General features: G+C 37.9%; 1 protein-coding gene across 1 annotated transcript; it reads right to left on the reverse strand.

Moving 5' to 3' along the window:
* Positions 1-11,447: 11,447 nt before the first annotated feature.
* On the reverse strand, positions 11,448-15,334 carry oprd1b (opioid receptor, delta 1b; the record flags this gene model as incomplete). Its single annotated transcript, XM_079240849.1, has 3 exons — positions 15,207-15,334; positions 12,164-12,519; positions 11,448-11,977 (listed from the first exon to the last, which is right to left on the reverse strand). The coding sequence occupies exons 1-3, from the start codon at positions 15,221-15,223 to the stop codon at positions 11,448-11,450; spliced, it is 903 nt and encodes a 300-aa protein (XP_079096975.1). The 5' UTR covers positions 15,224-15,334.
* Positions 15,335-16,546: the final 1,212 nt, after the last annotated feature.

Raw genomic sequence — 16,546 nt, forward strand, 5'->3', positions numbered from 1 at the left:
CTTTCCTGTCTGAAATTAAATTTTTTAATTTTAAGTCTGTGTTTTTTTACAATGTAGTTAATGTACATGATAACATTTGTACACCAGATATTGGGAAAAACAATCCCAACCAATATTAGTGAACTACTTCTAGATTACGGTACTTTGTCATTATCCAACAACGTTCAATAAAATTAGAGGACACTGTCAGGATACAAACTTGTGCCTATCTAATCTATCTAAATATACATAGCATGCACTGTTAAAGATTGATCTTTCTGAGTGCAGGAGAGAGGAGCTGCTTCTGTGTTGTTTTTCTATGTTGGTGTTTATAGTCCATTTTAAGTCCTCTGTGATTTAAGTGCAGAAAGTCTGTGGCTCGTCACTTTCCACCTACCTGCCAGTGATGTGCAGTTTCATTCAGTATGAGGTTATTTTCTCTATCCCCCATTGCCCTTCCTCCCAGTAAGCACACTCAAATGAAGCTCTCAGATATAATCCTTGAACTTCTGACCCGTGAAAAATCATTTGGCATATGGGGTATTTTTGTCCTTTTTAAGAAAACATTTAAAAAAAATTATGGATATTTACTATTTAGTGCCATTTGAAATGTCAAAATACTTCGTGTAATCTTTTGCTTCTGGTGTCCACTAAGGGCCAGAATACAAGAATGGGATTTTTTTTTTTTTTTTTTTTTTTTTGACAGCAAAGCTTTTACCACAAAGTGAAGCTAAATGTCCCAGAAACTATCAAATATGTCATACTGGGCTCTTAATCCATGAAGAGGTAATAAACATGTTTGAATTCTATTGTGCCATAAAAGTAATTTTAACGCAAGAATGTTTTTTAACTATTATGAGATTCATATTTTTAAGAAATTTATCAATCTGGTGCTTTTGAGTGTTCTATGCTCACATGGACGCGCTCGTAATGGTCAAAATTAGAGCAAAGTGAAGGAAGCATTCAACACAAAGGTGATGTGCACATTTTCCAGCTCAAAATTAAATCTTCCATCAACATCAGAGTTGTTTGTAAAGTAGATGCGTTGATGTAAACCGATAAAACCAGGTGTAAGTACTTTTATTTCCTAATTTAAAATGTAGTTCCACAGTTAAACAGGCATGCACACCCTTGTAATTAATTTCTTGTCTGAGCTCTGGTTCTTCCTGTTTTTTTTGTTTTTTTTATCAGTGGTCCTTCTGCATATACAGCTAGACTAAGCTTGAAGCCACTTTTGCCTAACTGAATTGATTGGACATGATTAAGAAGACATTTGTGTCTCCACGCAGTTGATGGGATATGTCGTAGTGGAAATGGTATTTAAAAAATACATGTGCACCTCTGTGTCAACAGGTCTGGAGGAGGACTGGGGATATATATATATAAGTGCATTTGTTGTCTCCGGGTACTTTAGCTTCCTCCCATCAGCCAAAGACATGCATGTTAGGTTAATTGGTTACTCTAAAAAAAAATTGTCTCTCTGAGTGATTGTGAGCGTGGATGGTTGTTAGTCTCTGTGTTGGCCCTGTAAGGGATTGATGACCTGTCCATGGTGTACCCTGCCTCTTGCCCAATCATTACTGGGATAGGTTCCAACTTCCCCCCAACCCTTAATCAGAACAAGCAGATATAAAAAAGGATGGATATCACAATGAGAAACTGGGTTTGGCTGTAGCTTAGGTGGAAGAGCAGTCGTTTCCCAGTTGGAAGGTTGGTGGATTGATTCCAGGTTTCCCCTGACTACATGCCAAGTGTCCTTCGGCGACACACTGAATGCTGCATTGCCTCTGCTGTGCTTGTTGGGGTATGAGTGTGTGTGAACAGGTGAATGTGTCTTGTAATGGAAAAGTGTTATATAAGTACTAGTCCATTTAATACACAGTAAAATAAATACATTTTCTACATTTTATTTAAAGGCCAAATAAAGACTTCACGTGAAAAAAATTAAGACTTTTTGTCCTAATTTTTTCTTGGTTCAGGTTTTATAGGGTTAAACTGTGAGCACAATTCCCAACGGCCTGTTTGGAGCAAAGCAGGCAATGATCATCTTATTATTAGCATTACTGGAGTCAAACGTGATGATAGCAACATTATGCTGTGGGGATGTTTTGCTGCTGCTAGAGCTGGTAGACTGGGCAGAATAGAAGGAAAAACCAGAGCAGTCAATGCAAATCTTTATCAGAGTGCAAGCTGCATGTGAAGAAAGTTTACATTTCAGCAAGAGGATTCAAGGCAAAGATAACACAGAAGCATCTTTTAAAAAATCAGCCCAGGAATGATTCAAGCAGGGTCTGGATATTACATTAATAGACTTTTCTAGAGAGAACTGTGGTCGGTTGTGCTGTATGCCACTCCCTATCAAACTTTACTGCCCAGAAACAAGGTGAGAAACTTGAGTGTGAAGTAGGTATTTATCCAGTAAAGAAATATATTTCAGATGAATATTTTCAATAACCTTGCAAAATGTTCCAAAAGCTTTAATGTTAACGTAGAATAAAGCCCATGTCACTGTTTAAAAGGAGCATTATCTCCAGATTTATAACTGTCACGTCAAGCCTTTGACACAAATGCAAATTTTCCAGCTTGAATGCTCCGGAGTTGCTTCTTAGTTGCTTTATGTCTATTATGGATGCAAACAAGGCATTCTGTACACACTCAGCTGCAAATTTAAATGGGTAGAGTCACTCAAGGATGCAAATAATGTGCATCAAAGCTCCAAGCTTTTGTTGTCTGCTTCTGGGGGATGGCACTCGGCTTATTGTGTCTTCCTTTCATCTGACCAAATGGACTAAGGATGAAATGTTGGTCCTGAGTCCTTGTGGTAAAAGGGCTTCAACATCCTCAAGTATTGTCCTTAAGTAGATAACTGATGTGAGTAAAACCCTTTACCTAATTTGTTAAAAAAAAAAAAAAAAAAGGAAAAAAAACTGTTCAGGGAGGAATGAAAAATACATGTTTATGATCTAATTTTAGGAAATGAAATGTCTTTTATAATACATTGTTTTAATGTGAAGTGTGTTCAAAAGAGCTGCGGTTTTCTCTCGACTGAAATGAAGTCTACATTGTTTTTTTTAAGAGATTTTTATATTATTCTTCAGAAATATCAGAAGTCTTTTCGGTTTTCTCTGCTTGTGTAAAAGGGGACATTTTTTTCCCGGAAGCCTTCAACACTTCTTTACAGGACCTTTAAGTAAAACAGATGAATTCTTGCTAAATAAGATTTCAAGTGTGCAGATATAGAGACGGATGTTGGCTGTGAGCTTAAACAGGTGTCAATAAACTATGCTTTTACCAGGCATCTACATGCTGGCGCATTCAAGGTCTAATAACACTTGAAAACCTCGTACGGTCCCGACACAATGAGAAGCATTTGCACGGAGATGCAGCTATGACATCGGGTAATAAGCTCCTTTGACTTACAGGAAGAAACGCAGGATCTGTCTGTCTGGGTTCCAGTCATCGTGTGTTAAGACTAATCACAGAGGAGAGGAGGAAGTTGGTGACACCTGCACTGCTGCACATTCACTCGAAGAACAGATGGACAAGTTAATCACAGTCACAGAACTGCTCCATCATGTATGTTTGCTGTGTTCTTTCTATGCGCTGCACATATGGAACGGGCTCTAAACAGGATACACTTGTGTTAAAAATAGTTTTCACACGTGTATCTTTTAGCTCTGCTTAGAACTGCTTTTATAATTAACTTGTCATTCGAAGTTGCACTGAGTACAGTTTCTTTTGTACATTTCAATCAAGAAATCCAACATCTTCATCATTTGCATCATTTGGAGAGCTTTTGTCCCATTAAATGGTCTGCCAAAGTGGGAGTCTGTTGAATATGGAGCAGCAGGCCGGCTTCATCCAAATTATTCTCTTCCTATTCAGCTCCTCATTCATGCACTCATACAGTTTACACCTTTTGGATGAAATTTGTACACATCTATGTACAACATACAAAGATGTTGAGAGGTGGATACAAATCAAATGCAGACTTGCACACATCGTGTCACCCCAAAACCACTTCAAAAAATATTTTCCTTTTCTCCCACTGCTTTCAAGAAATAAAAACTGTGTGTGATTGTATGAGAAAACCAACCCACGCTTCCTTTTCATCGTATACGTAGGTTGAAACACACTTGACAGGACAGTGACAGCTTTCATTTTGCAGGTGAAAATAAACATGTCGTATGGACCCACATACAGAAATTGCGTGTTGTATGTTCGAAATCCTGATTGATGAGTTGCCTTTATTAGAAACGCCTTGAAAAAAAAATATATATACAAACTGTTCAAAGTATGTAAGTATATCTTTCACTCGTCTTTCTCCACAAAAAAAATAACAGTTATGGTTTATAAGCACAGCGAAGCTCTTGCTGTTGCTGATCCATACCATTTTGTTGCCATGAGCAACCATTCTGTTGTCTTTGAGAAAATGCTCCATTATTTGAAAACGCATTTCTGTTAGCAAGTACACAGGAAAGCATGTAATGTGTTCTCAAATGTACACTGCTCAACAGAGGTTGAGCACTTCTCCTGATGTGAACCACACATGTGAACCAGAGAGTTTGAATCAAAGGCAACTGGACTTCTGAAAACATTTCGCCTCTCATCCAATAGGCTCCTTCAGTTCTTAAGCAACTGGGGAGGATTTGATGGGAAGAAACCTTCTGAATGAGTGGTGAAACTTTTTTAAAGAACAAAAATAAGTGCATCTGTATGAATGCATGTACAGGCAAGTTGCATATATGTTTACATGTGTATATATATAGATATTTATATCTATATATATATATATATATATATATATATATATAGAGAGAGAGAGAGAGAGAGAGATGAATGTGTGTATTTACACGTGTACATTAGCTATATGAGCCTGTTGTCGTTTATATTAGGTATAATCACAATAGTATTGATTTACCTGCTTTGTACTTGCTGCTGCAACAGTTTTGGTCCCTTTGGAGACAAATAAAGTTTTTTTTATTAAATTGAATTGAGTTTATTTTGTATTTACCTTCAGTTCAAACTGTTAGCATCACCATGGCCTTGATGACTGAGAATCTACACCAACAGAATACTGTGAAAGAAGCTGGTGCTGCTGTGTGTGACTCATGCTCTTGACAGACGTTGAAAATCAGCCGTTGTGTGATAATAAATTACAGAGTTCTGTGTTGATGACCCAAATCCTGTCTAAATGCTGCTGCTTAAACTTTAAGTAGGGTTGGGGTGTACTGCAGACACCCCAACTCAGGATTTTTCTGCCCTGATTCTGAAGGAATACCCTATGGTTACATCTGACACCATTTTAACCTGTGCTGTTTTTTACTACAGTAGGCAAAGCTCAAGATACGTATCCTTAAGATGCTCATATTAACAGCAGTGTCATAAATACAACAATATTCTTTTAGCCTTTTATGTGAATGTGGGGGTGAAGTGAAATGGCGCATTTAACATAACTTGTGTAATTTGTGAGATTTGTCATAAGATTACGTTGAACACTACAGCAATTCTGAAATGGCAAAGGAAGCTTTTGCAGCAAGTTTAGGGATGACATTTTATTCCAGAAGAAGGTAGATATTTACTCAACTGCATCTGAAAAGTTTTAGGACTGTTAACTTTCGCAGATGTAGCAGCTGTCGCTGGCAGTATTGTAGATACAGACGTATGTAGATATGACTCTCAGCTTGTACAAACAAACAATAAGATGCACTGACTTGTAACTGAGTGTCCTCTTTCATGCCACCTTGCCACAGATTGGACACATATCTGATCCCAGATCACTAATGCAGGGAAGCAAAATCAGCATATCTTATTAAGAAACTGGAATTGACAATCTGTTTCGGTATCCGAACAGCCCAGAAAAAGCCCAGAAAGACTTAATATGAGTCACATCAACTGAAAAATTGGATTGAAAATCGGAAGAATTCAGTCTGTTGATGAGATGTGAGCACACAATGACCATCCATGCAACTCAGCCCCTTATTGCCTCTTCCACAGATAGATAGATATACACAGACGGTGTTTCTCTTTTTTTTTTTATTTTTTTTTTATTTTTTTTTTTTTATTTCTTACTTATTAATACCACCAGAGTCGTAGAGCACACAGTCTATGACAGCCTAGAGCGATAGTAAAGGCTGAGTAGGCAGTGGTCATCTGCCTGGCACGTTAAGAATAATATGAGGTTTGACTAAAAAAAGCAGCATAGAAGTACCAATTATGTATTTTAACTTATCCATTTTAGAAATGATTTCAGAAGTATAAGCCTGGGGAATATCTTCTTCTTTCCACAAAGATCAAGTTTAGCCCTCACTGAAAACAAATCAGTCATTTTTATATGGTGTGTTATTACTGCTGGCAGATGGCACCCATATGTGACTTCTGTCTCAGTTCTTTGGCAACAAAAATCTGCTTCACAGCTTTATGTTCAGGAAAGGTCTGATCTTTCCTTTGGTGAGCATCTGTCACACAAAACTCTAAGCCAATACCAGAATTTTTCCATAATGATCATCTCCCTGGTGGTGCAGACTGTATTAGTCTTGGTTGATATGGCATTGACTCAGAACTGACAGGCTGTGTAGTGTTATCTGAAATTAGATATGTAGAAAACCTGGTTTACATTATACCACTGTATCCACTGTTATCTTATATTGTTTTTTATGTTTTGAGAATTTGATCACTGCAATATTGTGCCTCTATAATGCTTCCATACAACCTCTTCTGTTCTCATTTGCCATTTTCGATTTGAACAAATGAGAATCAGAAGACAAGAGGGCTTAATTATCTGTTACATCCTGCAGATGATCAAATTAAAGAAAAGATAAGTTTCAAATAAAACAACAAAGCTTCCTGGAGCTGGAAAAGTAGTGTTAAAGTTGACTCAGAAATTAAAGCACTGCATTTCAATAAAAACATGTAGAAAGACAGCTTAATTTAGAAAGGTCAGCATACTATTAAATCCTGCCAGGAGCATGCTAATTACATATTTTTAATTAGTTGCATTGCCCTTTGCACAGTGCACAGACAGTTTGTCTATTATGATGTGTTTGAATATTATGATGTATTTTGCAAGGATCTCTCATTGATCTTTATGAGTTTAAGGAACCTACAGTGCATCATAAGTAACATCACACATCTGTAAATGTATTGAGGTAGTCAGTATAATCATTCTCCATTACAAACTCTGGATAATAGATATTGGCTCTATCTCTTGTCAAATCCAAAATGTTGTTTTTCAAATAGTTGAAGAGAAATGGTGCAAAACCAACAAAGCAAAACTGAAAACTGGCAAGTAAAAGCAGATACATTATCTGACATCACAGAAATATATGTTGAATGCAGTGCATTACAGGCTCCAAAGGTTACAGTAGATGATACCATCAGAAGAGCATTTCTCCGATTACCTAAAGATAACCATTAATCCCAAGTAACTAAATGGTCTCCAGTGCCCAATGATTTCAGCAAAACAATCTTCTTCATCACTGGCTTGCCAAAGTGAGCTCTGTGAGCATGACATTTTACTTATCTTTCCTCTAAAACACACATTACATCTCTGGTTGGCAGTTTTAACTGTATATTCACCAGAATCAGATGGCCTGCATGTTCATTTTCAAAATGCCATTAAAATAAGGAGCGTCTACTGAAGAGGGATTATTCACTCAGTTTTTGAGAACTAAATCCGTTTTGATTTAGACAGAATAGCTCTCATCCTAATCAATTGATTTACATAGTTGTAGATGAATGAAGTTGAGATCCTGATGAGTTAAATGTTTCCATCTAATCAAATTCCCTCCCACACCATCATTCATTCAGAGCAGGGAATGACAAGTGTGAAGCATCAAAGAAACTGAATGATATATCACTTGAATATTTAACCCATCAACTATAATGAGAAAACAAAGCTTGAAAATTTTCTGAAAAATCTCCCACAGGTTTAATGTTATACAGCATACACCTTCCATCCACCCATGCATCCATCCATCCGGATGGATGGGTGGATCCAAACACATACTGCATTATTCTACTCTGGTGGCATGCCAGCGCCAGTAACATGCAGGTGAATGCTGACTCCAACCAACAGTTGGTGTCATTTTAGGAAGACAGTTCAGTTCAGTTTTTAATCATACTTTTTTTTATTTTTCACAATAAATATACAAATATGATTAAGGATTCAAGTGCAGTTTACAGTATTTGCACAACTTCTATACAATCTGGTGAAAAAAAATCCCAATATTATCTCTGACATACTTAACTCCATGGTTTCATTTATTTACATTTATTCACCTCTTTTATATTCATTCCTGTGGCTGTGGTTCTCTTTCCTTTAGGGAACTCGGCTCTTGTCAACACCAATCTGGTTAGCAGTCAATACGTAATCCTAGCAACTGATAACACATGGAACTCTCAGGCAGTGACAGCATGAGTAATAAATATTACATAAAACTATACACAGACTTAAACCTGACATTGTTCTTCAACAATATGCTAAAGTAAAAGCACAATGTAAGACTTGAGCTATTTTACAGGGCTGAGGCAGTTGTGTTTTCAAAAGACAAAAACTGTTATTACATTTGTACAATATGTTATAATACATGTAAAACACATTTTAAAGATCAGGCAACTTTTGCCTCCACAAAGCAGTTCACATCGAGAAACAAGCTCAACACAAACTGTATAAGGCATTCAGGTTCATATTTACACCTGATCTCACAACACAATGTATAATAGCTACATACTTTGGTAAATGGCGCCAAGCGCATCAGTTTCACAATGATGGTTCAAAATGGTAAAATTATTACATTTTTATGCTCCAAAATACCAACGTTTACCTCATAAGATCAAAACTCAACTAAATTTTACATCATTTGCTAACTGTAAAATAACTACATACTGCATTAATGAGGATCACAAAAATGTTATTACACATTGAAAACATGTACAAAAATACTTGTGAGGCAGTGGGAGGGCATGGAGGTTACATTGCAGACTGTCAGGCCAGAAAACTGAGATCAAGGCTCATTCCATATAATATTGTTCATCCAGGATTTTTGACTGTGATCATTTGTTATCTGTAGTGGTTGGTTAAAGTTAAGGTTTAATAACAAAACAGATTTTTAAAAAAAAACTAAGCACAAACACAGTGGAAAACAGTATCATGTTGTCTGTAGGCTGCCCTTTACAAAACAACAAGAAAAATAAACTTCGACATCACACACTGACTGCACCTGTATCATTAAAATAGTACATTTGTACAAAAGTTACTTATATATACATGTATATATGTATACATATATAATATATTTTCATAAAGTTGAAAACATTGTTGGTACTGTTATACTGTTTGACAACTTATCGCTAACTCATTGCAACTGCAGCTTAGTGGGACAGCAGCAATATGGCACAAAGTAACAAGATAAATGACAATATTACTAACTACATATACAGAACCATATTACTTTTACAGCTGAAACACTATGTACAGTATGTTTTTATCCAAACAAAACTACATTGCTGCAGTGGAGAAATCTAAAGCATACATTTTACTGGTTACTCAAATATAAAAAATAAAATAAACAAATAAATAAAAATACAGTTTTGACAGGGTCCCAAAAGTCCTCCTGCAGTCCAGCAGTCATCAAGAGAAAATTGTCCATTAGCTTCAATATGTGTGGGAAGGTTCCAGCTGCTTGCTACTGCATTTGATCCAAGTCATTTACCTCGTCATGCCTTGAAATAGCAATGCCATATTTCCCCTTCAGCTGCTGGCTTTACTGAATATTTTGATTGTGCACGAACAGAGCGGGGTGACTGCTGCAGGAGAGGAAAAATTGTGTCAGCTGAGCACAGCTGAAAAGTCATCGCGGCTTGCACATAAAGGCAGCATTTCCGTTTGTCTGGATTCACATCCCGTTTTACAATCACAAGAACAGGCATGAAGCTGAATATTTCCAGTGAATGGAAATGTAATGAAAATATAGTCCCAACATTCACATGTTTAGCTTTTAATCATATGTTTAGAATATTTCAGTATGTACAATGCAAAGAGTATAGCTCAGCGGCAGCTGAACAAGCTACTGAGAAGATAGAGACGAAAGAAAGAAAGAAATGATGAGGAAAAGTGCAGTTGTAGGAAGGAGAATTAAGGTAGAAATAAATTTAAATGTGCAAAAAACTATAATGAAAACAGTTTATGGCAGAAGAGTATTTTGTACAATCTGTACAGCTATAACAGCAGATTCTGTGTGCTTAACAAATACATAAAGATACGACTGCATCATTCTTTTAAATTATTTTATCAGCGATAGGTGTCCAGAAAAATCCCCTCTAAATGAAAACACTGCTTGTAGAATGCGTCACTGGGAGCCAAAATCTTCATCACACCAAACTTATAAGGTGATCACTCATCAATGCTGCAGGCCAAAAGACTTCTGTCATCTTTAATGTCGAGGACGTCAGATCGACAGCTTTGAAAACTGTCACCTTTTATCAGTAAAAGGCTCCCACAATTTTTTGGATTAGAAAGTGATGTCAGAAGTTGTTTTGCCATTAAATTAACTCGTCATGTGTGACATTTAGCTTTAAAACAGGGCATTAGTATCTTCAGCGTCATCTTCCCTGCAGCTCATCTGTGTGAAAGCCATTATTGCTTGTTTTTGTCAGAGAGGACACCACAACATCTGCTTGAAAGCAGTCTTACCGTTGGTTGATCGATTGATTCAGCTGCTGGCCATAAAAAAGACACCTTGGTGGCATCATGTGAGGTTTTGCCTGACAGTTTGACTGTTAAGGGGCTGTGTAACACAGGAGACTCCAGATGACTCACCACTTCTATTTGAATGTGTAAAGCAACAAGCCCGTTAAAGCTGGGGATGAGCCATTGAAGATTTTTGGTCAAAGACACTGATCTGAGTCATTGAAGATAATTGCAAACTACAGATTAATCAAAACATATGAATAAATAAAATAATGCTTTAAAGTAAGCAAATAGAATCAAAAGGTACTTGTTCCATTTTGATTTAAGGACAGTGTTTTGTACCATGATTTTATTGTCTGAAACATGCTACTTTGTTGCTGTTTCTTCATTATCGCTGTGATCATTTAAAATAATGCCTGACCAAGAACCCAATTCGATCATTAAAACTGTATCAGGACATTCTTTGCTAAAACGGAAAAATTACTGAACAAATTACACTGAAGTAGAGCAAAAACAACTGATATAAACATTAATTTTCTGATACACTTGGCTCATTCAAATCTTCTCATTATGTGACTTTATGTGCGCCTCACAAATATATGTATATTTTTTATTACGTTAAGTGATAAGCAGAACAAAGAAGAGTCGTTTTATAAACCTACAACACACTGCAAGTCAAAAGTCTTCGCCTGTGGACTCCTGCGGTACAGAATTGTGTGACACCATCAGTCTGAGGTTCATTCTAGGATGTTTCCACCTCTGGATGATCAATGCTTCATCAGGCAGTCACTCCCTGCGCTGCTGCCGGCACACAAACAGATGCAGGCTCCTTTGCACTGTTGCGTGCTCTGGAGAAGCTGCTCTGCTCTGAACGGGCGCGATAGGGCAGGCAGAAATCCCTGAAGCACCTCTTGAAGTTTTCATCCAAAAAGGCGTACAGCACAGGGTTCAGACTACTGTTAATGTAACCCAGAGCAATGCACAGATGCCAGCTCGCCATCACTAACAGGTTCTTGTGGTCAATATTCACCATGGTCTTGACGATGATGAAGATGTGAATTGGGGTCCAGCAGAAGACAAAAGCTGCAACCACCACCAGGACCATGCGGGTGATCCGCCGCAGGTTCCTGTCTTTCTCTTTGGAGCCCGAAAGGAGACGGACACTTTTCAGACGGAGGATCATCAGACCGTAGCAGACTGTGATGATGAGGACGGGCACCACGAAGGCAAAGATGAAAACGCAGATCTTTGTGACTGTGTCCCAGTACCATTCTGGATTAGGAAAACTTAGTATGCAGGCAGTGTTTCCTGAGGGGTTAAAGCATTCAGAGTTGTAACAGGAATCCATTGCAGAAGCTACGCCAATTACCCAGCACAAATTCATGGTTTAATTATCACCTGAATCAACCCTTTCCAGTGAAATACAAAAAGACATTGAATTTTTAGACAATAATAGTAATATACTTTCTTTCTGTAGCAGTTGTATTCACCCACCTTTATCTGTCACCTTGGTAACAGCCATGATCGTCACCGGCACTCCGACAGCAGACGAGAGCATCCAGATGCAAATGTTGATGAGCTTTGCTTTGGCAGGGGTGCGGAAGTCCAGGGCCTTCACAGGATGACAAACAGCGATGTAGCGGTCCACGCTCATCATGGTGAGTGTGAAGATGCTGGTAAACATGTTGTAGTAGTCGATGGCGATAACCACTTTACACAACAGCTCGCCAAAGGGCCATGTGTTCATCAAGTACTTGGCACTCTGGAAGGGGAGGGTGCTGGTGGCCAGAGCATCGGCCAGAGCCAGGTTGAAGATGTAGATGTTGGTGGCTGTCTTCATCTTGGTGTACCTGGTTGCAAGCAGAGCAATGAGCATTTTGAAAGATTCTAAATCACAGTTTAAGAAAAAGCGCAGCTGCTGGAAAATATTGAATTTTTCTCAGCGTCTGCATGCTACTGTGCCAAAAAGAGAAGAGCTTGTGTTGCTTTGTCTCCTGGTGACCTACAGCCAGTTAATGTCCTTTAAAAACACATTTTAGATGTGAAGTCATGGATGGCAGAGAATTCTATGCATATTTAAATCTGAAGTTTTAAATATCAGTCCCGAAGACAAGAAACAGATCACCTTTCCAAAATGTAAACATTTTGAACCATCTCAGTGTCAAAAATCTGGTTGTCCTTTTTGATTTTGTTTCCAAAGTCGAAACCAAAACTTATTGTGAGGCTTCGTTCCAAAAATGCATCCCTCGGCTGTGAAGGAGTCTTCCAGAGAACATCAGGGCTGCAGAGACTGTGGATGCTTTATAACAGTGTTTTTCAACCACGGCGCCGTGGCACACTAGTGTGCCGTGAGAGATCATCAGGTGTGCCACAAGAAAATATCCAATTTCACCTAATTTGTCTAAAAAGCAACTCTGTGTTCATCTAAACAGGCCCAGGATTGTCTGAGAAAGGTCATAAAATTCTTTTGTTGATCTAATTTCTATTCAAGACACTTTGACAAGATGTACGTCATATTGTTTATATTGTTTGGTTTTTTTGGGGAAAAAAAAGCCGTTTTGGTTTGTGGTGTGCCCTGTGATTTTGTCAGTGAAAAGAGTATCTTGGCTCGACAAAGGTTGAAAAAAACACTGCTTTATAAACCGGCTGAATATTTAGCAGAATTTTTATTTAATTTTGTTTTAGTCTTTTTTATTTTATTTCCTTCATTTGGTAATCAGTTTATTATTACATTTTTCATCATTTCATCGTATACTTTTTATTTCAAATTCCATCTATTTATGTGGCTCTCTGTTTTTACTGCCTTGTTTACCCAAGTACATTGTTTTTAATAACTCCTTTATTTATATTTTATGCCTGTTACTTTTATTTGATCTAACTGTCTCTAACTCCAGTGTTTTTCTTGTGGGGATCCTTCGTTCTTGAGGCTGAGCCTGCTCCATCTGTCCATCTGCAGGGTAGTTGCTGTGGTGGTCACCCTTGTCCGAGTGGCTCAGGGTCCTGCACTACAGCCTGCTGTGGTGTGGATCCAGGACTGCCCTGATCTGGGTGGTTCCCTCTGTAGTAATGAGTACATGTACACACGTGCATTTTGTGTGTGTGTGTGTGCATATGTTCATTAGTGCATGTGCAAGTGAGAGCGATTGTGATGTGTGTTCTATAGTTGTTAGTTCATGTCCTTGCATGTGTGAAGATTTGTGGTTTTAATGTGCCAATTTTTTATATAAAGCACTTTGTGCTACTTTTTTTTTTTTAATAAGAGCTTCATAAATAAAATTAATTTTGTTTAGTGTGTTTTAGTAACAGTTTCAAATATGTTTTAAGGACGCAATCCAGTAAAGTTTAATCGAATTGTTTCGAGCTGTAAAAGTAATGATGTGCTATTTCCTGTCAAACAGTGCTGAACTAATCATAATAAAAGATATTTATCAGCATCATTGCTGCCATGGCTATGCACTAAATGCTTAACAGCCTCTGTACTTCCCAAATGAGCCTATAAGCCTCCATTAAACCTCATTTCTCAGTAATGAGCTCATTTCCACTGCAACGTTCAACCAAACTCCCTCTTATTCTGAATATTTTTCTCTAATTTACCTGACTTAAGTTTGCCCAAATACCAAATGAATAGCTGAGGGATTGTTAAAAGATGGATGACAACATGACAGCAGCGAATCACAGTGAGTTACATTGTATTCCTGAACACTTTTGCTGCCAGATTAAACAAAAATAGGCTGTGAAGCAATGCAACGGGACAAAAGAGCATCCTACTTTTCATCTTACAAGCTCAATAAAATGTTTATTACATTGTACGACATATGTGGCTCTTACTCTGAATGTTACTAACAAAGAGTTCATATGAATTTCATTACAATTAAAGCTCAAAAATTTTGAAAGGTAAGTTTATCTGTATAACGCATTTCATGTTCAAACAGGTCATTTGGGGTGGTGCATGATCGATGCTGAAGGCTGAGCCATCACATCACATCATCGATTACATGATGACTACTTGCATCAATGAATAAAAGAAATAATAAAAGAAATCTTAAGGTCTGCAGACATTATTTTCGGTTCAGCACTTTTACCCTATAAAAGCAGATCATCACATGGAGTAACTGGTGCTGTGAAGTCATTTCGGTGGTTCAACTGTGGCTCACAGGATCCTCCCTCTCCTCCCTGGTGTGTGTAGGAGGTGTGTGTTTGTGGTGGGAGGAGGTGGCTCTCAGATAAACTCAAATGTGAGCAATGACAAGAGACCACCGCATACAAAGTCATAAGTAATTTGACACAATGGCATTAACAGGAACAATTCTTATTTTTTTCAAGGAAATTCTTAAAAAGACCAACTTAGCCAATCGTTCCCTTGACTGGGATTTCTGTCAGACATGGGTTGTGTGTGTCTGTGTGTGTGGCTTTTAATTAATCATCATGTAACCAAACACAAATTAAATATCCAATCAATAATTTTGCTTTCTGACAGTCTTTTTTTTCCCTCTATCTTCTTTTTTTGCTAAATGGTGAGACTTGGCATGATTCTTACCTGAGCACCCCGTACATTACAAGCACGTTTCCCAGTAGTCCCACCACACAAATGAGAGAGTACAGAGCCGTGATGCATATGGCGATGATGAGCCCAGTGGTGTTTCTGGCTGGAACCCCGCTGGTTTCGTTGCTTCTTGAAAGGACAATCAGCACCTCATCTGAGGACGTAACATTGGATGGAGTCATGGAGAACGAGAAGCGCTCGGTTAGGTCGTCTTGGGGAACAGTGGGGAACTCCATCGCAACAGTTCAGGTGTGGTTTAAACGCACAGAGAACGCAAAGACATCCAAGGCAGGAGGTCTGAAGCGCACGCAAACTATACGTCAAATTACTGATGCGGCACCCAGAGGATGTTTGAGCTCTTCTGTCTTGGTTGCTCGCCCCGTACGCGTTCCTGCGCGCGCATATTTTGCGCGCTCCCTTTGTCTAAAGCGCATTGGTTCACGAGACGCTTTGCTGAAATGAAGAGTGTGTTTTCAACCAAGCTAAAAAAAAAAAAAAAACCTTTTTATTATTGTTTTTGTTAAAATGCTTCTATTAACAGATTTATTCTTTTTTAATTACCAATATTACGCGTATAATGTTCTAGTCTTCAATGTGTTTTAATATTGTGGGCTTGTATTCTATCTATCTATCTATCTATCTATCTATCTATCTATCTATCTATCTATCTATCTATCTATCTATCTATCTGTCTGTCTGTCTGTCTATCTATCTGTCTATCTGCGTTTAAACACAAAATGTGTGAGAAGTTACCAAACGCTCTTCAGATGTGAGCTCTGAGTGGCAGGAAAGGTTCCCATGGTGATATCAGTGCAAGACTGTAAACTCACTTAGTCCCAAACTGCTGTTTAAAGAAAACTGCTGTTATAAACACAAAAGAGTTTGTAAGATCTTTTTTTTCTGCTCACATTGCTGTTTGTATGGAATGATGACATATAATGTGGACAGTCCAATCAGGACTTTTATAAGTACAGTCCTTTTGTTTGGCTCAAATGTTATTTTTTCCCCTCATTTTGTAAATCAGAAACCTTTATGGCTTAGGTATCATATCAGATACACTAAACTGTCCAGTTTAATCCCTACCTGATAGTTATTCTTACATTTTATTCAATATCATTGCCATGATTTGATGTAATTCTCCATTATGTTTTGGGATGTAATGACAAAACAATTTAATCATGGCCCTGCATTGGACTGGCGATCTGTCCAGGGTGCACCCTGTCTCTCGCCCAAAGATTGCTGGGATAGGCTCTAGATTCCTCACGACCCTTAGTCGGACTAAGCGTTTTGGATAATGAGTGAATGAATGAATGAATGAATGAATGAATGAATTT

This window comes from Telmatherina bonti (assembly GCF_933228915.1).
Source record: "Telmatherina bonti genome assembly, chromosome: 5".
NCBI lineage: Eukaryota > Metazoa > Chordata > Actinopteri > Atheriniformes > Telmatherinidae > Telmatherina > Telmatherina bonti.